This window comes from Pelmatolapia mariae, linkage group LG7 (genome assembly GCF_036321145.2).
Source record: "Pelmatolapia mariae isolate MD_Pm_ZW linkage group LG7, Pm_UMD_F_2, whole genome shotgun sequence".
Lineage (NCBI taxonomy): Eukaryota > Metazoa > Chordata > Actinopteri > Cichliformes > Cichlidae > Pelmatolapia > Pelmatolapia mariae.
The window spans coordinates 41,671,024-41,694,433 of record NC_086233.1 but is presented as its reverse complement, the minus strand read 5'-3'; the positions used below and the strand labels follow the sequence as shown (position 1 = coordinate 41,694,433).

At 45.6% G+C, this 23,410-nt stretch overlaps 1 protein-coding gene across 1 annotated transcript in view; it reads left to right on the top strand.

Moving 5' to 3' along the window:
- Positions 1–23,410, top strand: part of lrrk2 (leucine-rich repeat kinase 2) — a 41,280-nt gene that overhangs the window by 15,228 nt on the left and 2,642 nt on the right. The window contains exons 18-51 of the mRNA XM_063479127.1: positions 1,251–1,421; positions 2,552–2,816; positions 3,326–3,514; positions 4,911–5,026; positions 5,249–5,321; positions 6,254–6,447; positions 6,540–6,790; positions 6,895–7,043; positions 7,254–7,347; positions 7,464–7,650; positions 7,741–7,922; positions 8,011–8,234; positions 8,334–8,461; positions 8,616–8,834; positions 10,126–10,327; positions 10,487–10,575; positions 10,990–11,177; positions 11,254–11,408; positions 11,509–11,640; positions 12,019–12,198; positions 12,306–12,452; positions 12,591–12,703; positions 12,964–13,154; positions 13,364–13,524; positions 13,717–13,887; positions 14,146–14,246; positions 14,469–14,681; positions 15,177–15,382; positions 15,496–15,568; positions 15,689–15,879; positions 16,168–16,320; positions 16,773–16,990; positions 17,589–17,657; positions 17,765–17,899. Of these exons, the coding sequence (XP_063335197.1) occupies positions 1,251–1,421; positions 2,552–2,816; positions 3,326–3,514; positions 4,911–5,026; positions 5,249–5,321; positions 6,254–6,447; positions 6,540–6,790; positions 6,895–7,043; positions 7,254–7,347; positions 7,464–7,650; positions 7,741–7,922; positions 8,011–8,234; positions 8,334–8,461; positions 8,616–8,834; positions 10,126–10,327; positions 10,487–10,575; positions 10,990–11,177; positions 11,254–11,408; positions 11,509–11,640; positions 12,019–12,198; positions 12,306–12,452; positions 12,591–12,703; positions 12,964–13,154; positions 13,364–13,524; positions 13,717–13,887; positions 14,146–14,246; positions 14,469–14,681; positions 15,177–15,382; positions 15,496–15,568; positions 15,689–15,879; positions 16,168–16,320; positions 16,773–16,990; positions 17,589–17,657; positions 17,765–17,886 (5,517 nt within the window). The 3' untranslated portion in view covers positions 17,887–17,899. The remainder of the gene's footprint in view (positions 1–1,250; positions 1,422–2,551; positions 2,817–3,325; positions 3,515–4,910; positions 5,027–5,248; positions 5,322–6,253; positions 6,448–6,539; positions 6,791–6,894; positions 7,044–7,253; positions 7,348–7,463; positions 7,651–7,740; positions 7,923–8,010; positions 8,235–8,333; positions 8,462–8,615; positions 8,835–10,125; positions 10,328–10,486; positions 10,576–10,989; positions 11,178–11,253; positions 11,409–11,508; positions 11,641–12,018; positions 12,199–12,305; positions 12,453–12,590; positions 12,704–12,963; positions 13,155–13,363; positions 13,525–13,716; positions 13,888–14,145; positions 14,247–14,468; positions 14,682–15,176; positions 15,383–15,495; positions 15,569–15,688; positions 15,880–16,167; positions 16,321–16,772; positions 16,991–17,588; positions 17,658–17,764; positions 17,900–23,410) is intronic.

Here is a 23,410-nt window from a genome sequence, read left to right as displayed (position 1 = left end):
ATCTTGCAGCTTTGACTTCCCAACTAAAGAGTTCGATCACAAATCTCGGAGTTAAAATTGATTCTGCACTTACCTTTGATGACCATGTAAACGGGGTGGTAAAATCAGCATTCTATCACCTCAGACGTTTAACGAAGGTTAAGCCTTTTCTTTCCAAGCGTGACTTGGAAAGTGTTATTCATGCCTTTATTACCTCACGTTTAGATTATTGTAATTCTCTTTTAATAGGGGTTGGGCAGGGCACTTTGTCACGCTTGCAATTAGTGCAAAATGCTGCGGCACGATTTTTAACTGGCAGAAGTAAATTTGATCACATCACTCCGATTTTGGCCTCTCTACACTGGCTTCCAATTGAATTTAGGATCCGTTTTAAAGTCCTTTTATTGGTTTTTAAATCTCTAAATGGTCTGGCACCTGTTTATTTGTCTGACTTGTTGAAGGCCCACGTCCCCACTCGTTCCCTTCGGTCAGCTGAGCAGTTGCTGCTTTCGGTCCCAAAGTCACGGCTGAAACTTAGAGGAGACCGAGCGTTCTCTGTTGCAGCGCCGATACTTTGGAATAACCTTCCTCTCCATATTAGACAGGCTACATCAGTGCCAGTTTTTAAGTCTTTATTAAAAACCTATTTTTATTCCCTGGCTTTTAACTCTGTGGGTAACTGACTTTTTTTTTTTTTTTTTTAATTAATTTTATTGCTATGTCTGGTTTCTGCTATCTTATTACTATATGCATATTTGTATTGTACAGCACTTTGGTCTACCAGGTGTGTTTTTAAAGTGCTATATAAATAAATGTTGATGATGATGAAAATTTAACAAATATGTTCACATATTTTCTACTAGGCATCATCAGATACAGATATTGATTCCAAATATCTGATCTTATTTATTTAGACACTTAAACTTGACCAGTAATTTGGAAAAAAATAATAATTAGGTGATCTGTCCTCCTACATTAGGATGGGCGTGAGTGATTTTTAACTTTGATATTTGCTAGCATGGTTGCAGTCGCACTTCCTTACTCATGATTATTATTTCCTGTTTTGCAAGATCAAGGGTAATAGTCTCTATCCCAGTATCAGGAAGCAGTTGTGTTGAAACACAGGCTACTTTGTGAACACAAATGACCTCACAATACATTAATCGTTTAAGCCATGGTCTGCTAGTTTGAGATTTCTTGTGACATGCTTTCCTAGAAAGGAGACTTGCTGCCCTTTCTAACTCCTAGTCTCTCTGTCTGTCTGCGATCAGCTGCGGAAGTCGGTGTGCCTGGCTCTGTCTAAAATGTGGTGCGACTCAGAGCTGCACTACAGCATGCTGGAAAAGACCTGCATGGATGGAGATACAACAATGACTGAGTGTCTGATTGAGCTGGGAGCTGACATCAACAAGAAGACCAAAAATGAGTCTCTCATTTACCAGGTCAGAGGTCACGATGGTTTCAGCATGATTTGACTTAAATGGGCTGGTACTTATAGTATGCCTTTCTACTCAATTTGAGCAAGTCTCGTTCACTCATTCACACACAGGCATACAATGCTTTTATCCATGACTAAGCACTTTTATCTGACATTCACACATGCACACTTACTCTCCTATGGATGCATTTTGTCCAAGGATACTTCAACACATGGACTGTAAGAGCCAAGGGATTGATCCACAGACCGTCTCATTGGTAGTGACCCACTCTGCCTGAGCCTCAGTGGTCCCCGTTTAATTTTTTCTCAATACTTGAAGTGGCTGGTCCATTGCTTTAAAGATTAATAACTGTGACTTTGAACCTAGAGGAGAGATTCATTTTCCCCACAGGACGAACCCCACATGTGTATGTCCCAATCATTATCGATTTCCTACATAAGGAGTACCCTGATTTTTCTGACAGGCCTCAGCTTTACTTTTTTGTTCAGCACTACGTACTATGTACGTCCATCCGTCCATCCATCCATCCATCCATCCATCCATCCATTAATCCTCTTCTGTTTCTCCAAAGACACATCACAGTAGCAGGATATTCTCAATGTCCTTCTCCTTAGCGGTGCTTTTCACCTATTGGATCCCTAGGTGTTCCCAGGTATGACAGGATGTAATCTCTGTAATCTCTCCAGCAAACTGTGGGGCAACCATCAGGTTCTCCTTTCAGTCGGATATTCTTACAAAACCTGCAAAGGGAGGTGCCAGGAGGAATCTTGTCTGTGTGCCTGAACCTTTTCAATTAGCTCATTTTAACACAAAGGAGCAGGAAGTCCACTGTGAGCTCCTTCTGGATGTCCAGGCTCGTCGCCCTTTCTAAAACGCTGAGCTGATCTCATGGAGGAAACTTTTTTCGGTGACTTGCATTCATGATATCATTCCTAGAGTCTCCACCCACAGTAAGGGTTGAGACATGGATAAGACTGGAGTTACTAAAGAATTTTTTGGTACAGTGCTTGTATGACACTTAAGCTTCATTACAAATAATACCTAGCACTCATGTGTTTTTCAATTCCCAGTTATGCTCGAATAATCAGTAATAAGACAATCAGTTCAGTCTCGATCATGGCCTGTGTTTTCAGGTCTGTGAGAGAGGTGGACCTCTGGAACTGGTGGAACTCTTGTTAAGCCGAGGCTGCCACGAGCAGCACCTCCGCAGGGCTCTGGCCGTGAGCGTGAAGAGGGGTGACGGGCCCACAGTCATCCAGTTACTTGGCCGTCTGGGTCTGGACCTCAACAACAATGCCCTGTGCCTGGGCGGCTTCAGGCTAGGCCGTCTGGATGCTGCCTGGCTGAGCCCCCTGCTGGCCGAAAGAAGCAGAACTCACAGTCTACGCTACAACAACAGTGAGGAAGAACTGCTGAGTTTCTAAGTTTTATATCACAATTTTATGTTTGTTTGTTTTTTAGATAAAACAAGCAGTTTGAATGTAATCATTTATATAGAGCCAAATCCCAACAAAGACCATCTCTGTGCTGTCTGCTTAGAGACACTGGTTTTGATGCTTTTTCATTCCGCTATGATAAGATCACTTATCCTGACGACATAAAAGCCTGGATATACTCGCAGGTTATCCAGATGTCATGTGACTCCATGTAGCTGTGAATAATCCACAGCAAGAGAAATCTTTGCAGTATTTTTTTTAAATATTACTACCTAAGGGAATAAGTATAAAGTGAAAAGTAGCAGCACTCGCACAGAACCATAACAGAACCATAACAACATATCTGACACACTAAGGATGCTCTCTGTTCTTGGAAACTCTGATGAGGATTTTATTGGATGATGGGAAAAAAGCTGCAGGGGAAATCGATTCAATTTGCAGCTCTAATTTGAATATCTTTGTGTCTTCAAGCTAAGGGCGTGAGTCTGGCAAAGTACATCCAGTTTCTCCAGAGGCCCAAAAGTGTGAGCTGTCCCCCTCGGTCAGTGACTGACCCATGTTTGACCTCTGGCTACATTTCTGATGAGAGCGACGACTCCAGCTTCAGCTTTACCTCTTTGGAAGACGGCCTGTTTTTCAACGATGACATGGAGAGTGATGGTAAAGGGATGCTGATTTTCACCTGACTTTCTTAAATAGGACATTTCATGCTAAAGTCCAGCTTCATATTCTTGAACTCTGTAGCTATATAACACTGTAGCTTCTCCAATTCCCACTGCCCATAACCGAGTTTTGTCTGATTAAACTCCTCATAAACCAGAGTTGTCAACAACATTGTGTTTGGGCTGCTGTGCTCACAGCCAGAGTTTTGTGCCTGGGTTATCTCTTTCCAGTAACATTATACAGAGCCAAGAGTAGAAAATATTATCCTAATATTATCTAAAACAGACTTGGAGCACTACTTGTACTTCTCTTTTAGATAACTTCCAGCACGGGCAACAAACAAGACACATAACTGACACTTGATTATTAGATTTACATGCTGTTCAGAGAGACTGTATAATTCTAACATTGCTCTAAGTAGCAATAATCGGTTACACTGTAGTGGCATTGTTCTCCAGCAGCGTTGTTGTTTTCTCAGAAATACAGCTGAACATTCTGTACATGGAAATCCTTCATTTTCCACTGCCAGAGTAATTCATTATACATGTATGTTTTTTACTTGCGATTAGACTCGGCCTATTTGTAGTGAAGTGGCGGTGTCTCAGTGACCCATTCGTTCAGTTTGCAGTAACCTTTTGCATCAAAAGGAAGTCTCGCACGGACTCGATTAAGAACTACACATTAAAAGCACATCTGTAAATGATCATCAAGTCTCCAGAGTTTGTCATTTGGCACATTTCTGCCCAGTTTCTCACACTACGGGCACATGGGCATGTATAATGAATGCATGGAGTGTGCTGCTTTTTTCCCTGACAGTTTGAGATGCAACAAACTAATATGGTTCAGTCAAACAATTTCAATCTTTCATGTGATTCAGGGGCAGCACACATAAACAGCTCTGTATAGCATTATTATTACTTTAACCTTCAGATCAATCTATTGACCTTGAAGGAGAGGTCAGAGGTCAAATGTGACATTATATTTTGGATAGTTATACAATACCAATACAGTAAAATGCACACCACACTTGTAAGAATCACAGTTTCTTAGCTATGAGGCTTTCGTTCAGTAAATAAATCACTAAGTTGACCTTGAAGAGCTCGGTGGACGTCAGGCAAATTTTAATGGATTGTTAACACGACCCCACTCTGCACCCCTACAACGTTTGATCATTCAACACTTTTTGAGCTACAGTGTTTGCAGACAGAACAAGACACAAACCCGACCAAAACACAACCTCCTTGGTGACAGCAGCAAGAGAATATGGCTTCTAGTTGGCAGCACTTTCATATCACATGGTGAATGGTACCGTGTAAAAACAATCAGGGTTCAAATATACTACAAGTGTATTGTATGAGCACTTACGTTTTACTGCGTGTATCTTTTTTTATAGGAAGTGATTCGCTGTCTGGCGCTCTTTCTCCAAAGTCGTACAACAATTCATCAGAGGAGCTGAGGGGGGAATCCTTAAGGAGGAAGCAGGGCCGTCGCAGACATGTCAGCGCAGAGGTAAGAGCTGTTAAAAGACATTTGGCATTTTATGCTTTGGCCCTAAAATTTTATTTTATTTTTATCATCGCCGTTTTTTTTTTTTTTTTAATTGCTATTTAAGTATGATCCTAAAAATGTCTTTCCTTGGACTCAGAGATTTACTTCCCTAAGCAGTCCCTTCTTTTGTAACAGTCTCTGCTATAACTCTGATATGAAGCTTTCTTGTGCTCGTATGTCCAGAGTGGTCAGACTGAGACTGAGCACACTGAGCCCCTTCACAGAAGATATGGACGGAATAGCTCGAGTCAAAAAGGTATCTGAAAAATCTGATCTGTGATCTGTGATATTTGTCTCTCCTTTTTTTTTCTTCTTTGCCTCTTCTTTTCTTCGATAACTGATCCTGTATTTAATTATATAAAATCATATCGCTAGTTGTTACATGGACAACAGCAACTTATTCCATGAATTCATCTTATTTTTTTGGATAATACTTCTGTTTTTGACACTAAGATATCCACATTTGAAAGGATGCTGGAAGCATGTACAGCTCCTTCTTAAAGACATCACGTGAAATAAAGGAGGCCAGTGAGGAATATTCAAAGTTTAAAGATGCTTGTTTTTGGAAATGAGATTCTTAAAGACTGTGGCAGCTTTGAATTGTAAAAACTGTGCTCCATATCCTGGAGCGCCGTTTAATTTGACATTAATACACGCTGTCCTTAGGTCCCCACTTTACCACAGTAGCCTCAGACACTGTGGACTTTTGCTAAACTCGACACTGTTCTGAGCCAAGAAACACACTGTTCTTGCTCCGCTAACCAAGCACAATAACACAGTAACACGCAATAATGATAGCATCAGTTCTAACCACCACTTGAAGAGCAGCAGTCCCACGTGCTTATGGTCTTAGTCACGAAATGTCCAGAAGGGACCAAAGATTATTTCTGTAACTATAAAACCACAGCGTGCTTCTTCTATGTTTTGTGTTGCAGCAGTTTGTCTTTCACACACCATTGTGTTTTTGTTTGTCCACACTGTAAAAGACATACTGAGTGCAATGATGGCGCTGTGACAGGTCAACAGGCATTACTCCTGGTCCACACCTAGCTACTTTTTTCAAGTGTGTGTTTTCAGCTCTCTATCATACCTGAAATGAATTTGGTGCTCTTGTGTATTAGTTTTAATTGGATAAAAGGTATCTGAGTAATGAAACTATTGCTTTTGCTCTTGTTATCGCCTTGTCAGTGCTGGGGTCTGCCGAAAACTCTGCTGCTCTGCCAAAAGAGAAAGAGAGGATCCACCTGCTGGACTTATCTGGAAATGAGCTGGACTCCCTGTCCTGCCTCAACGATGGCTTTGTCCAGCAGCAGCTGTGGCATATCCACCGTCTGGACCTGAGCTATAATTGTCTGCTGGAGTTTCCCTCTGAACTCTGCTTGGTAAGGTCTGCATTCGATCTGCACTAATAAAAAGAACTAAAAGATAAAAACGTGGGCTACATTTTTTTTTTTCTTTCTGTTTTTTGACTCAGAGTTTGAAGAATTTGACTCGACTAGACCTGCAGGGTAATCAGCTCCAGTCACTGCCACAGGAGCTGCTGTCTCTGCCCTCGCTGAGAATGCTGAACGCCTCTCGTAACTGCGTTGGCCCCCAGCTGACCTTTGACCCTGCTGTTACCTGTCCATCACTGCAGCAGCTCAACCTTTCATTCAACAAAATCACCACATTCCCTTTCGAGCTGGGCCGCACCATGCATACGCTGGAGGAGCTTTATATGGAAGGGTAGGGTTTTTAAGGAAATTGATAGTTTTACATCAAACAATCTTATCGTGGATCCACAAACGTCATTTGCAGAATTGTGAAGGTGATTTTTTTTTTCTTTTCAGAAACTGTATCACTGAGCTGTGCACACCTCTTTGTCTGCCTGAGATTAAGTTGCTTGATGTGAGCAAGAACAGCGTGGAGAATATTTCTGCAGATTTCCTGAGCAGCTGCCCCAAACTGGAAACCTTTAATGTCTCTATGAACAAACTCTGTGAGTATTACCAACTGACTGATAAATTCCACACTAATTCTTTCACCATCAGTTCAGTCTAGGTAGTATTTTACTATCTAAACATACAGTGAAAAAAGAGCTTCATGCTACAGGTTTCATCAGACTTTTTAAATTTAGAATTATTCAAGAATGATTGATTTGCATTTATATTATATTTTTTAAAGTAGAAACATTTTTTGTTTTCTCCAGGTTCCCTGTCCCGTCTACCAGCTAAGATTATGACACTAAAACTTGCAAACAATAGCTTTGCATCAATTCCCGAGGCTGTACTTGAACTTCCAGTGTAAGCCAGATCCTCACCTTCTGTTCTTATATTTTAATTCAAAAGTCCTATCAGTAATAAAATTGTAAAAATCCTCAAAGATTCTGATTCTCTACTTGCACGATACGTCCTGTTAGGTTACGGTCAGTAGATATGAGAACCAACAGCATCGTTGTCCTGCCTGGTCCAGCATCCTGGGTGTCCAGCATCATCAGAGAGCTGATGTTCAGTCAGAACTGCATACAGACTCTGGATCTGAGTGGACCTATCCACAAATGGACCAGACTGGAGAAACTCCACCTTAGTGCCAATAGGCTCACTGAGGTAAAAGAGAGTGTATACAGCACTTTCTAGAATGTAAACAACACATTGTTGTAAAGGGTTGTCTTTGAGGGTTGTGCTGTTTGCATTCAGATCCCCCCCCAGATTGGCTTGTTGGAAGGCCTGACTTCCCTGGATGTGAGTCATAACACTAACCTGCGCTCATTCCCAGATGAAATGGGAAAACTGAGCAGACTGTGGGACCTGCCACTAGATGGCCTTCAGCTGCAGCTGGATCTCAAACTCATTGGCAGCAAGACAAAAGACATAGTCAGGTCAGGCGGGGTTGACATTCTGCTGCTTTTTTGTTTTTTTTTCATTGATGTTATCCTGTATAAAGAACCTTATATACTCTCCTGTCAGGTTCCTTCAGCAGCGACTAAAGAAGGCAGTGCCATACTATCGGATGAAGCTCATCGTGGTGGGGAACGCAGGGAGTGGAAAGACCAGCCTGATCCAGCAGCTGATGAAGCTAAAACGCTCGCAGCTGAACTCAAAACAGACGTCTTTTGGCATTGACGTCCGCGACTGGACCGTCAAGGAAAGAGACAAGAAGAAAATGGTGTTGAATGTCTGGGACTTTTCAGGTTGGCCCTCTTGTAAAATCTGAAAAGATAAATTGATAGTTGGATATCTTATTACAGCAGCTGTGATTTAGAGTCCCTGCCCGTATCTTTACCCCACAGGTGGAGAGGAGTTCAGTGGTTCTCACCCTCACTTCCTGACGTCCAGAGCTCTCTACCTGGTAGTTTACAACATCAGCAAGGGAACTAGTCAAGTGGACGCTCTCAAACCTTGGCTCTTCAACATCAAAGTAAATCTAGTCATAAGAAATAAAAGTCTGTGAACTTGTAATCATTCTCCTGGCCTGATCTGAGCTGAGTCTGCAGTAGGGCAGCATTTAAGTTATATCTGGATATTTTAATGTATCTTCTGTTCATTTGTTTATTTCTTTTTTACATCTTCAGGCAGTAGCACCGCTGTCTCCAGTCATTCTGGTGGGAACCCACACAGATGTGAGTGAGGACTCACAGCTGCAGAACTGCCTGAGCAAAATCAGACAGGAGCTCCTGACCCACCAAGGCTTCCCTGTTATCAGGGATTATTACATGGTCTCAGTCTGTGAGGACTCAGATGCCATCGCCAGACTCCGTAAGGCTATTGTCCGGGAGGTCACCAGCTTCAAGGTAAAAGGAAACATAAGGAGACTAAGGGTGCATTTGAATAATCCAAAAAGATGATCTCCTATTATCCTTTCCTAACAGCTTCTCTTTGACCTCGATGGAAATCATCATGAGGTCAGGGAAAGGTGTGGCTGTTTAAATTATTTGGACTCTGGGGGGGTGGATGTGTGTAATTTGCACAGGTGGATGGCTCAAAGCTGTGAGTGCAGTGCCAAAACTTTGTCTCCGTCCTGTAGCTCTTCACTGAGTCCTCACCCTCAGTGTTTGCAGCTGAGCCCTTTATAATTCTGCACTTAATCCCAGTTAGGCATAGCACACTCATGCCTAACTGGGATTTCTGTGTGTGTAAAAAGACAAAAACAATACATAAGCTTCATCAAATGGATTCATTTGTCTGGTCTTTGAGCTGTGACTTTAAGCCTGAGGAAGTGAATCGGGGGTGTCTGTCTGCTGGTTCAGGTGCAGGAGGGAAGGAGTTAGAGAGACACTCAGAGTTTGTTGAAGAAAACCTGCCGGGGAGCAGGTGAAGTTCACGGTGACTGAGTTGTTAGCTTAACCTGCTTCCTGGAATAAGGCGTTGGTCAGCTCTTTACAGGTTTACATGGTGGAGCAGTTTGTAATTGCGTAACTCTCCTCTGGAGAGTCCTCTGGAGTCTCTCAAGTCTCTTGAGAGCCACACAGTCAGCAGCTGTACCCAGTGTTTAAACTGGAAGTTTGCGCTGCTCTTACTTGTCATTATTGAAAACACTGCTTGGGTCTTTGTATGTGAATTGGCACATAGGGAGTAGATTGCCCTGCAAATTCACAATAATTTCCCCCACAGTCTACATGAACTGTAAAATTCCCTCAATTCATCTCTTATAACTCGAACTAACTAATCAAATAATATTCCTAAAGGCTGCAAAAAATGAATGGACTTAATCGTACAGAACCTTAAATACTCTCCGTTCAATCAGTAAAGCTCATAATCCTCATTTAGAGAGCATATATTCTAATATGCTAATAATTTCTTTAAATAATGGAACAAGTTGAGAAAAACAAGATCTTATTACTGCAGAGTAATGGTCATAGTTTAGCTGTGCAATAGTAAGTTATGCAATGAAATTAAAAACACACTTATAATTATCATTTACATGATCTGCAGCACTTTGTCAGTTATGTTAAAGGGATTTCACGAATGGTCTGACTACAAACTGTGGGATGACATTATCATCATCTCATTTCATATACATACTCCAGTTTATTCTGTGCCAAGGGAGGTAATGAAGGCATTCATATCCTGTTCCTCTCATAGATACAAGACCAGCCTGTGATGGGTCAGCTGGTGCCAGACAGCTACGTGGAGCTGGAGCGCCGGATTCTTCAGGAAAGAGCCAGGGTTCCTCCAGAGTTCCCTGTCCTCAGGCACCACGAGCTCCTGCAGCTCATCCAAGAGAGTCAGCTGCAGCTGGAGGAAGCTGAGCTCCCTCATGCCATCCACTTCCTCAGCGAAGTCGGTCAGTCTGAATTAGTTTTGAAAATAAAATAGCAGCTTTGCCTCAGCACTTTCACACTCACACAGTGATATCCTGCAGAGTAGCTTGGATATCCAGCTTGAGTGTGTTTTCACTTTGCGTCGCCATCTGACAAGTTTTGTTGCATCTTTGTCACTGCAGGGGTTCTATTGCACTTCGATGATCCTGCACTTGAGCTTCAGGAGCTTTACTTTATTGACCCACAGTGGCTATGCAGTGTCATCTCACAGGTAGCCCTTCTTGTTATGAATCACATGCATTTGTTTTGTTTTTTTAGGTTTTTAAGAAAAAGAAAATAGTTTATTCATCCCAAAAGTTGGCAATTACTGTGTTAGAGCAGCAAGAACAGAGACAAACCACAGCTCAATACAAGAAATACAACATAACTGAAACAAATATCTGAGAGAGGTTGAAAATTACACTAAAATGAGCTTAATTAGAACTTTACAATCTAAATATGACCCAATAAAGTAATTCAATCGTGAACCTTAAGGTGGTAAAGATTTTCTGTATTTGTCCTTCTAGCATCATAATATGACGACTATGATGATGAGGAGGAGTTAGAGAGAGGTTTGGAACTTGGAGGATGGCCGTGTGAGAATTGTTCAATGCACAGATGCTTGTGTTATCTTTCCTCTGTGCAGAAACTGACCTTAAAGAGATGTGGCTACTGGGAGCATCCTAAAGGAGTGGTCCAGCGCTCTGTTGTGGAAAAGTTTCTGTCTGAGACGAAGTGTTTCCCAAAGAGTCACCTGACACAGTTCTTGAAGCTGCTGGAGAAGTTTCAGATTGCTCTTCCGTTTGGCGAGGACCAGCTGCTGGTACCCAGCAGGTAGGCTGTCTTTGTGGAAATACAATCAACAAATAACTGCTTCACACACTCTAACCACTCAACCCCAAATCCACAGTTTGTCCAAACACAGACCCGTAATAGAATTGCCTCACTGTGAGAACTCTGAGGTGATCGTCCGACTGTATGAGATGCCGTACTTCCCCATGGATTACTGGTCTCGGCAGATCAGCCGCCTGCTAGAAACATCCTCCTACTTGCTTTGTGGAAGGGGTAAATTAAACATACACCAGTACATCAGTTGACTTCTTCAGTGCAATATTTAAAGAAGCCAATTGTTAACTGAATGCATTTCACACTGTGTGCTATCCAGAAAAAATGGTCCGACCCAACCGGATCTACTGGAGGAGAGGAATTTACCTAAACTGGTCCCAGGAGGCGTACTGTCTGGTGGAGGAAAATCCCTCCAGCTGTGTCAGAATAACCGTGCCCGCATCATGCAAAGGTGCTGTAGTATTTAAGGATGATAATTATCCTGAAATATCCAGTGTTTGAAAGCAATAAAAAGACAACGACCACAGAGAGCTGAGGCGAGATCGGGCGAGCTCAGGGTGGTGTAACTCTATGGTGGTGTCACAGTTAAATGAAACTGATTAAAGTGGCAAAACTGGATGCCACGCTTCCATTTGTGGGTTAGTTACAATGAACCTTCATAAAAATGGCTTAAAAAAAACACACATTATCAGCATTACCCACTCTATGACATCCAGGGCTGAAAATGCATTACAGTACTAATAATTATTACTGTGAGTTATGGAGGTGTCTGCGATTGTTGTCTTAACAGTTTTCATTCCTTTGTAAGCCCTCATTTGCGTTCCCCCAGGCCGGCTGCTGCTGGGTCAGGTGGTGGATCATATTGACTCCCTGCTGGAGGAATGGTTTCCCGGCCTGCTAAACACCGACATGCACGGCAGTGGAGAAGCTCTGCTGAAGAAGTGGGCTCTGTACAGCCCAGAGGATGGGCAGGAGTGGAGGAAGATTCCCCTGGAAGACATTTTTACAGGTGTGTGCACTAAAACATCAGCACTTGTATTGTTTCCTTAGTCAGGTCAGTTTTGTATTACTGTCATGGATTCAAGAAGTCTAAAATGATAACTTTGTTGATTGTAGATTTCTTGCGAGCGAGCGCAGAAAATCGGCCCTGCACTCTTCCCGTCTTTCAAACAGCCCCTGATCTGTTATTGAGTGACCAGCCTGCAGGAACAACACTGGACAGTGAAGAACTGGATGTAGATCTGTCTTTAGAGAACAGACTGGGTACGGCTGTGTAATGTCCCGATAATTTCTGTTTTTTATGAAAAAGCAGATTATTAAAAGCACCATTTTTAATTTTGAACCTTCCTGTTTTAGTTTCATTTTTGTTTCTTAATTCTTTCATATTGTTTTTGTTAACAGGGGACGGTGGCTTTGGAACTGTCTATCGAGGCGTCTATAAGAACGAAGACGTAGCTGTGAAGATATTCAACAAGCATGCTTCTGAGCTTTACATCTACAGACTCCTCAGACAGGTACCACTGAAACTTTGCTTACCAAAGTCCCAACATTCCTCTTCCTAACATCTCTGTGTCCCAGACACCTGTGTTTTCACTGTCCTTGTGGCTCAGCAGTGATTAGACATCATACATTGTTTCAGCAGGAAGAGCTGCACATCTCCCTGACCTCTGTTTCTTTTGTATCTTTCAGAAATGACAAATGTCACCAGCCTTTTCAGATCTAAACTTTTGATGCATTTTGCCGTCATCGATTCACATTTCTCCCTGTTTTTCAGGAATTAGTCGTTTTGGGTCGCCTCCGTCACCCCAGCCTGGTGACCCTGCTGGCAGCCGGCTCGACTCCTCAGGTCCTGGTGATGGAGCTGGCTCTGCGCAGCTCTCTGGATTCCCTTTTCGAAAACAAGAACGTTAGCTTCAACCAAAAGCTCCAGCACAGGATTGCCCTGCAGGTGGCAGATGGGCTCAGGTAAAGAGTGAAGAGCTGTTGACATTTGACATGTTATCTTAACCCAGCATCAAGAAATTCTTCACATAATCATCAACTAATTTTAAGATTGTGATTTAGATTTTAACCACCATAATAACTTTAAATATCTTTAAATCAGATTTAAATGCCCGTGTAAAGTACAGAAATCGACTAACCTGTTGTTTTTTTTGTCAAACCTGTGTGATCAGGTACCTTCACTCAGCCATGATCATCTATCGGGATCTGAAGCCTCACAACATCCTCCTGTTCAACCTGAAGACCGACTCTGACATCATCGCCAAGATCACAGACTACGGCATCGCTCAGTACTGCTGCAGCATGGGAGTAAGAAGCTCTGAGGGGACAGCAGGTCAGAGTCCAAAGTGCCTGTTTTTTTGTTTTTCTTAATTATTATTTCATTGAGTCATCTGTCATGCGATCAGAATATTAAATTATTTTTAAAATCTGATTTTGAAGACATATTTGTCTTTGTGTTGTTTTTTTTTTTGTCCACTTTGATTGGACTGCTTTATGATGTCATACTGTTATGAACTGATTACAGGTTTCCGAGCTCCAGAGGTTGCCCGAGGTAATGTGATTTATAATCAGCAGGCTGATGTGTTCTCGTTCGGCCTGCTGCTCTACGACCTGATGACGCGTGGCGAGCGCATTTTAGACGGCATGAAGTTTCCCAGCGAGTTTGATGAAATTGCAGTTCAGGGAAAGCTGCCAGGTGGGAATGCGGCAGTTCACCTATAATCACTGACAGTGAATGTTAAGAAAAAGAGAGCCACCTCAGACCTGGTACTAATAATGACCACGTACAAGTAACTAAATGCTTGACATTAAAGCCACATTAATTTAAAAAAAGGCAAAGTAGTACTCAGTTTTTATACTAGTATATTTGAATTGGATTTACATTATATGTGTTGTTTTATATATTTCATAAGTTAAAGAGAACTCACTAAAGTGTGCATTACTTCTTCCACAGATCCAGTAAAACACTACGGTTGCTCACCTTGGCCCAGCTTTCAGGTTCTAATAAAGGAATGTCTGAGGGAGAGCCCACAGGATCGACCCACTTCTGCTCAGGTTAGGACCCGCAGACTGTGTAACCAGCTTGTTCACCTTTTCTATCTGGTGGTGCCACCGCCCCCTAGTGGCAGTAAAGTGGATACTATGTAACAGAAATGCAGAAGTGCAAGCAGCAGATTTAAATTTAACTCAATTATGATTTTTAGTCCTGCCTGAGTGATACACAATTAAGAAGCTTTTGTGTGTGTGTCTGTGTGTGTGTGTGTGTTATGGGTGGAGGTGTTTGACAGGTTGAATTCAGGTGAAATGCTGTGTCTTATGAGGGAGCTTGTGGTTCCCGGGGTTTTGAGTGCCGAGTGCTTCATTCTGAGCTCTCGCACCGCCGACAGCAATTCTTCCAGCCACTGGGTCTGGCTTGGTGGAGGCAGCAGGACCCAGAAGAAGGGATCCATCACAGCTGTGGACCTGAACACCAACACGGTCGCTACACAGGTATTGATACACTATGTTAATGTGGCAGAGGGCCGCCCCTCCCTGAACCTTGTTCTGCTGGAGGTTTCTTCTTGTTAAAAGGAAGTTTTTCCTTCCCACTGTTATCAAGTGCTTGCTCAGAAGGAGGGTCAGCTGATTGTTGGGGTTTTCTCTGTATTAGTGTAGGGTCTTTGCTTTACAATATAAAACACCTTTCCGTTGGGCATCTTTCTTTGCCTTTAGACAATGATTCTGATGGCAAAAGAACCAAACGGGACAGGCGAAAAAAACAAACAACAAAAACAAAAACAATATAAAACACCTTGAAGCAACTGTTGCTGTGATTTGGTGCTATATAAATGAAACTGAATTGAAAGTTTTTGATTTCACACGTTTGATGCAATTTAATTCATTTAGTGTCTTGTTTCTTGACATCTCCTTTAGGATCTCATACATTATAATCCCTGTAAAAATGATTCTCTTATCATGGAAACGAATTATAATTTGCGTTCACAGGCTGGTTCTTTCGAGGTCGACACCAGTCCCGTCCTGTGCCTCGTGACTGTCCAAATCCCAAACGAGGACAGCGATTGGCTGGTGGCAGGCACCCAGTCTGGCTCTTTAGTGGTCATCAACAGTTGGGACACGTTGACTTGGCACCACCTGCAAAGGGTCACCGACGCCGTCACATCACTGTACTTCCATGTACACCCTCGACGCACGTAAGCATGTGGAAAAGTGCACTGTGAACTGCTGCAGTTCCAGTTTAGGTCGTATTATAACCACTTCTATATGTTCCCTGTTGATCTCTTTTTTTTTATTTGTTTGTTTTTAGTCAAAGAAAGAATTATTTGCTGGTTGGGACAGCAGATGGAATTCTTAGCATTTATGAGGACTCCGTGCTCAAGGTAAGTATTCAAGGATAAAGAAAAAGCCCTTTTTTGATTGTTTAACTGATGATATTCTGATACATACTGCAGTTGCATCCTAATTGTGCACATTTATCAGCTGGAATTCTTGTTTTTTAGCAGGAGAACGGCCAACCGGTTAAAACGCTCAGTGTGGGCCACGTCAACACTCCGGTCATGTGTTTGGGCCAGTCGGTGCATTCACTGGACAGCAGGTCTGTGTGGGCCGGCTGCGGACCCAAGATCCTTTCCTTCACCACTGACTATGATGTCTGCAAGTCCATCGACACAAGGCCGAACCTCTTTTCCCAGTAAGTCTGTGTGGGAATGTCAGGCAGCTCGTTCTGTAAACAAATGCATATATATGATATATTCCAGCTCCATTTACATAATATATGAATGGAGGGTTTTTTTCAAGGTGCTATGAAGATTAGAAAGTATGAAGTGTGATCAAAATGTTTCAGGAGTTGTCTTTTAAAAAAATACAAAACACTTGGAAATGGTCGTGTGAATGTCTCATCTGGACTTCTTTACAACTGATTGCGTAACAGCAAAATTCTGTGTCTTTGTGTGTTTGTGTGTGCGCGTACGCCCTTCAGCCAGCAGCGGTCACTGGGGAGCGAGGCGTGTGTGTATCGTATGGTTGTGGATAAATACGTGTACCTCAGCAAAGCCAGGACAACAACTGTTGAGGTTTGGGACAAGAGGAGCGAGAGGATGGTGGACTGTATTGACTGTGCTCAGATTATTAGGTACGCTCGCACGTGACACACACTGACATATGGAAATTATTCTGCAGTTACAAAGTCGCAATGACTGTTAACTTCCACTAAATAAAACTGTATTTTTCTACTCCATGTCTTTGGAGTATGAATGTAGTGCATACAGACATAAAGCAGGCCCCCTCCAACCAGAGTGAACAGCAGAGGCAGATCTCTTGCATTATTAGCTGCAGACATTGACTGAATAAACAGTGAGAATGAGAACACAGTGATCAGAAACAAAAGGTAAAAGATGATGCAGAGCAGCCCACGGTTTGAAGTTAACGTGCGATTTTGAAAAGACGCCAAACATTACCGAGCACTTAGCAAGAACGCTAACTGAGCAGGAAAACTGCAGGTGACTGCTGTCAGTCTTTTTTTCAAAACTCAGATAGTTTTCCACACGACAGCAGCTGCATGCTAATGCCCTCCGTTCCCTGCAGACGTGACAGAGGCGGGCACGGCAGAGAAGCTGAGCTACCCTCTGAGGCGTCGCCCTCCTTGGCCACAGTGAAGGCCCTGCTCTTGCCAAGCGCCGCCATGCTCTGGATCGGCACTAGAAGGGGCCACCTGCTGCTACTGGAGCTCCCCAAACACCAAATTCTGCAGGTCATGGAGCCCCACTGTGATTCTCTCCGCTGCATGGCATCTGCACTCATACGTGGGTCCTTTTTGTTTTTAGTTTGACCTTTAATTTCTTGCCACTCTCCTGGCAGATTAGCAGATCTGCACGGTTCCTGGTTGGTGTGAATGTATTGTTACAGTAATAATAATAATAATAAAGCCAACCACAGCATTCATTTAATGGAACAGAAGCGTCGTACATTTATGCACCTTATATACTTGCTGATGTCGTTCGATGTTGTTGTCTAAAATTGTATATTAAAAGTGGAAAAATATTTTGTGGAACAGCTCCCTCATCAGTGCACAGATATGTGCTCATGTACAAGGCGTCTGTGGTCCAATATCTTCTTACTGCTGATGGTTACTGTGAGATTGGTAATAACAGGACACCAGGCAGTTCAAGTACCTCTTAAACATTACCTGTGATTGAAATTGTGTTTCCTGCACACACTGCCGTTTCATGTTCATATTGAAGATCGCTTAAAGGTAAAAATATCACATCAACATTATTTTGCCCCAAGAAAAAATAAGAAGTTGAAGTAAAGAAGAAATTAAAAATTGATGACCAAGTTCATTGATTCTTGAGTCAGTCGGTGTGAAAACGTTGCATTTTTCTTTTTTTCTTTTTTTAATAGAAACACTTAACAGGGAGAATGTGGTGCTGGTTTTGGGCCGAAGACAAACTCAGCACAAGAATCAAAATGGTGAGTCCGGCGGTTCATTGTTTCTCACACGACTTTGAAAGCAGCGATCCTGCTGTGCAGCTTTTTTTCTTCATCAGTTCAAAGTGTTTGTTTGTCTCGGCTGTCAGATGAAGAGTCTGTGCTTACGGTGTGGAACAGCATGCTCCCGGTGGAGGTCAAAGACCTGAGAAAGCACTGCGAGAAGAGAGAGCAGATCGCAGCCAAAATGAGAGAGCAGCTCCACCAATGAGCCCACTGATTTTGTATGTTTTCACTTAGTCTTTTTTACATCCTGCTTCTCAGTTCATGGATTTGTTTTTATGCTACTGTCATTGCTTCATTTTTACTTTTATGAAAATCTCAATTAAAAAAGGACTATGGGAGGATGCCAGAGAGAACCCACAAAGACACAGGAGAATTGGGGGACAGCATGGTGGTTAGCACCATGGCCTCATAGCAACAAGGTGTAGGCTTCAGATCTTAAGGTTATGTATATAACCCCGGTTCTCTGAGTAGCATGAGTGAGTGTCTCACTATGGGAACGCCTCCTGCGTGACCTCATCAGAAGCTCAAATACCATTACGCCAGCCTTTACAGGCTGGCTAGGTGACGCCCATGTCAGGAGGGGCTAGTGCCTCCCTATATAATAGCCTGACATAGCGTCAGATGTCATTCAAAACAAGCCCACCTCTTCCTCGCTTCCATAGCAAGGAGGGCGGTCTGGTGAGACACTCACTCATGCTACTCAGAGAACCGGGGTTATATACATAACCTTAAGTTCTCTTTCATAGCATTCGTTTCGTGTCTCACTATGGGAGAAATACTGACTCCCGGATTGCCAGACATGCCTGTTAAGAAGACAACTGTCCCCAACAGCACCTCACAGGTGAGAAGCCCCCACCTGGGAAGAACCTGCACTGAGGACTGAATGCGCTAGGTTAGGCGCCGTCACATCTAACCTGTAAAACCTAGCAAATGTGTGAGGTGAGGTCCAGCATGCAGCCGCACACACCTCCTGAATCGAAACTCCCCTAAAGAGAGCCCATGAGGTTGCCAGACCTCTAGTGGAATGCGCACGTAAGCCAGCAGGGGGCTGAAGGCCCCTGCTAGTATAGGCCAGGGCAATCGCTCCCACTATCCAATGGGAGAGGCGCTGTTTAGACACCGGCTTTCCCATATGTGGTTTAGCCCAGGACACGAACAGCTGGTCACTTTGTCTGACACTCTGGGTTCGGTCCATGTAAATGCGCAGAGCACGGACTGGACACAAGGTATGCAGCCGCTGTTGCTCCTCTGAGGAGAAAGGCGGTGGGCAAAAAGCCGGCAGTTCTATAGGGGAACATGTGCCGACCACCTTCGGGACGAAGGCAGGGTTGAGCCGCATACTGACCCTCGTATTATCCGAGGAGAACTGAATGCATGACTGATGCACTGAGAGAGCGTGGATCTCTCCCACACGTTTAGCAGAAGCTAAGGCAATTAATAGAGCCGTCTTCAAGGACAGAAATTTTAACTCAACCTGTTCCAGGGGTTCAAATGGGCAACAGGAGAGCGCAGCCAATACTGTGGGAAGGTCCCACGATGGAGCCAACGGCCTAGATGTAGGCAATTTACGCCGTGCACCCTTCATGAAACGGCATATTAAGGGATGTTGGCCAACAGTCCTCCCCTCAAAACCAATATGGCAGGCCGAAATCGCCGCCAAATACACCTTAATGGTGGAGAAGGCTTTACCCTTATCAATCAGGGCCTGAAGAAATGACAGAATCACAGCCACAGAGCACTGAAAAGGGGTGGCCTGTGATTCTACACACCAGCTTTCAAACAGACGCCACTTGTGCTCATATAGCGTCCTAGTGGACGATGCTCTAGAACACTGAATAGTATCGATAACACTATGAGGGAGCCCCACTGTGTTCAGGTTAAACCACTCACGGGCCAAGCCCATAGAGCTAGCCTCTCTGGGTGGGGGTGGAATATTTCCCCCTGTGCCTGAGACAGGAGGTCTCTGTGTAGTGGTAACGGCCAAGGTGGGCCGCACAGCTGCTGAAAAATCTCCGCCAGCCAGTGCTTCCCTGGCCAGTGCGGGGCTATCAGGATCATATAGTGACTTCTCTCCCTCACTCTGGCCAGAGTTGGAGAAATGAGGGCCACTGGGGGAAAAGCATAGAGAAGGGTTCTCGGCCACTCGTGAGCCAGAGCATCCACCCCGAGTGGAGCTCTCTGATCGTGCAGCGAGTAAAATAGGGGACACTGAGCATTCTCCCTGGATGCATAAACGTCCACGGTCGCCTGGCCGAATTGCAGCCAGATCTGCTTCACCACTTCTGGGTGAAGCTTCCAGTCCCCATACAGCGGGTTGCCCCTGGAGAGAAGATCTGCTCCAAAGTTCAAGATCCCCGGCACGTGAGTCGCTCTCAGTGACAGCAGGTGGACACTGCTCCAGACTATCAGTCTGTGTGCCAGTGTGTGTAACTTGGGGGACCCCAGACCCCCCTGTCTGTTGATGTAGGCCACAACGGTGGAATTGTCCGACCTCACTAAAACATGATGACCCTTCAGCCAAGGGAGAAAGTGTTTTAGCGACAGGTGAACTGCCAGCAGTTCCAGACAGTTTATGTGGGTGGAGCGCATGTGAGGGCCCCATTCCCCATTCACTGTCCTGCCTTCGTGGGTGGCCCCCCAGCCCGAAAGAGAGGCATCCGTGGAAATCACCTTCCTGGCTGAAACTGCCCCCATGGCGACGCCCTGAGACAAGAAACCTGGCCTCTTCCATTCGCGGAGAGCGAGTGAACAGTCTGCGGAGACTCTCACGCGACGGTGGCCGTCTCGGTGAGGGTCCAGTCCCCGCGAGCCCACCCAGCGCTGAAAGCCTCTCATGTGCAGGCGTCCCAGTGTTATCGCCACTAGAGAGGAAGCCATCAGACCAAGCAGCCTCTGGCACTGTTTGAGGGTCACTGTGTTGCCCCTGCGAAACAGTGCTAGGGAAGACCGTATGACTGCCGTTCTCTCCGGGGACAGAAAAGCCCTCACCCGGAGGGAGTCTAGGCTGAGCCCTATGAAAGTAATGCATTGAGTTGGCGTCAATGTGCTCTTCTCCACGTTTATCTGGAAACCCAAACTCTCCAAATGGTGTATGAGAGCGTTTGTGTGACAAGTCGCCCCCTGGTGGGTTGGGGCTGCCACCAGCCAGTCGTCGATGTATGTGGCCACCCGAATGCCCTTTTTCCTGAGCGGGGCCACTGCTGCCTCGGTGCACTTCACAAACACCCTCGGGCTCAGTGAAAGACCAAAAGGCAGGACTACAAACTCGTATGCTATCCCCTGGAAAGCAAATCTCAGATACTTCCGGTGTGGGGGATATATGGGGATGTGGAAATAAGCATCCCGCAGGTCGATTGATGTGAACCAGTCGCCCGCTCGTACAAACCGTAGCAGCGAGGCGTGCGTCAACATCCTGAACTTGTATGTCCTTAAATGCCGGTTCAGGGCACGGAGATCCAGGATGGCTCTCATCCCCCTCCCCCCTTTCTTTGGCACGAGGAAATACCTTGAATAAAATCCGCTGTGCATTTCCTCGGGAGGGACAACTCTTATAGCTCCTTTTTCTCTCAAGGTGGAAATTTCCTCCAGGAGAAAACTGGCAGACTCGCCCAGAGCACGAGAGTAAACGATTTCTTTGAAATGTGGCGGAGCGACATTGAATTGCAGTCTGTAGCCCCTCTCCAATGTCCTCAGCACCCATGCCGACTGAGTGCAGGTGGCCCAGCTCTCCATGTGGAGAGACAGAGGGCTCACTGGCCACTCCACCGAAGATGGCGTTTTGGCGCCCTCTTGTGGTCGCTGCGCTAAACACACGCCATTTCGGTGTCCCGCCACCCCTGTCACAGGCGAGCGAGGTGACGGGCTCATCTGCATCATCACAGCCGGGAAAACGCGAGTCTCCACGGGCTGCGTTATGGCAGACGTTGCTCCGTTTCTTTGCATGTCTGATTTTTTCATGTGTTTTGCAACACTCGACAGCGCCCTCGGCAAACTGCCTGGATGCGCGTGTCGGGGCTTTTTTAATACAGAATGCACGAAAGAAGTGCTTGCGAAACAACACTGTGAACTCTGGCTCTCTTTCCCTCTGGCGGGTCCGGTGACAGGAACGCCGGCCCGGGTCAGGCACTCTGTGTGGGACATGTCCCGTTGAACTGGCTCTGGAACGGAGCTGGGAGGCGGCAGGGCGGCCCATGAAGGGGGGAAACTGGGTTCGCTCCCGCCTGGAGGAGAGGCTGTCAGGCCGGCCGCTTCTTCCTCCTCACGATCGCGGCAGCGGGGGGAGGAGGTGGGACCGCTTGAGGTCTGGCCTGGGGAGACTGTTTCCGGGCCCATGGATTCTTAGGGGCCCCGGCAGCCTGGGGGGCTGCCTGCGTCTTAGGCACTTTGGGAATCCTGAAAGCGGGGACCGGGCGAGACGTTGCCTGCGCGAATGACTGGCGCGGTGCCGCTGGAGTGACGTGCTGGGTCCTCCTCGGCAGGCAGAGTTTCAGAGCCTCATCATCTCTCTTTTTCTCCTCACATCTCTTCTGCATGGATGTAACAGCCGCACCGAAGAGACCTTGAGGGACGACAGGGGTGTCGAGGAGGTCCTCTTTCTCCTTAGTCGTCAGGTTGGTGAGCCCGAGCCAGCGTGCTCGCTCCTGAAGAACCATGAGGCCCATGGCTCTCCCAGTAGCCTGTATGGCTACCTTGTGGAGGCGGAGGACGTGGTCAGTTATAACGCAGATTTCTTCCCACACTGTGGTATCTGGTTTAGTCGTCATGTCCTCTTCCAGCTCAGCTTGATAAGCCATTAGCATAGAGGAGGCGTTGTGGGCTCTCACTGACAGAGCCGCTGCCTTGTAGCACTTATCTGTAAGGCTAGACTGGAAGCGGTCTGCTTTGGAGGGGAGAGATGGAGCCGATGAGGACAGAGACGTCTTCGGGTGAAGATGGCTCGCTACCAACGGCTCCACTTGTGGCATCTGGCGGAGGCCGATAGACTCCATCCCCTCACAATCCAGCAGGGAGCTCCCCACGATGGGGTGTTTCTCGCTGTAAGGTTTTGCTTTCCACGTCATCGCTATCTCATCGAGTAGCTCCGGGAAAACAGGCAACAGATGCTTCCCCGTCTTTTTCGCCTTAGGCAATTTCTTACCGTCAAAACGAGATTTCACAACCTCCGTTTGTACGGCGGGCCACGGGATGTTGAGCCTGGCAGCTGCGCGCTTGCACATGTCCTGCATGTCGAGATCCAGGGGAGACGGCGGTGTCGGTTTTTCAACCTCGCCGGTAGCCGAGGGCTTTGCAGCCCAGCCGCTGCTAGCCAAGGAGGTGGAATCTTCCTCCTCGTCGTCAGACAGCAGGAGCTCCGAGTCAGCCGACTCATCTCCGTCCTCGTTGGCATCTCCTCCCCAGATGACTCCAGCATCAGGGAAAAGCTCACGATCTCCGTGTGCCTCCAGCGACGGGAAAGCGGTCGCGATGGGCTGGGGGTCTGCCTCTGCCCAGCTCGGCCCTGGCGTTGCGGCCAAATCATCGGGCATCTCAGTATCTCTTTGCGCCGCAGCAGCTTCACACAGCAAAGGGTCGCCGCCCGACAGGTTAGCCTGGCGAGCTAGCCTGCGGCGGAGTAGCTTGCGTGGGAAAGCCGCGCAGTGGATACAGTCTTGTGCGGGTGTCAAGGCGGCCTGAGCGTGGGATAAACCCAGGCACGCCGCACACACGGGGTGTGTATCCCAGGCAGAAAT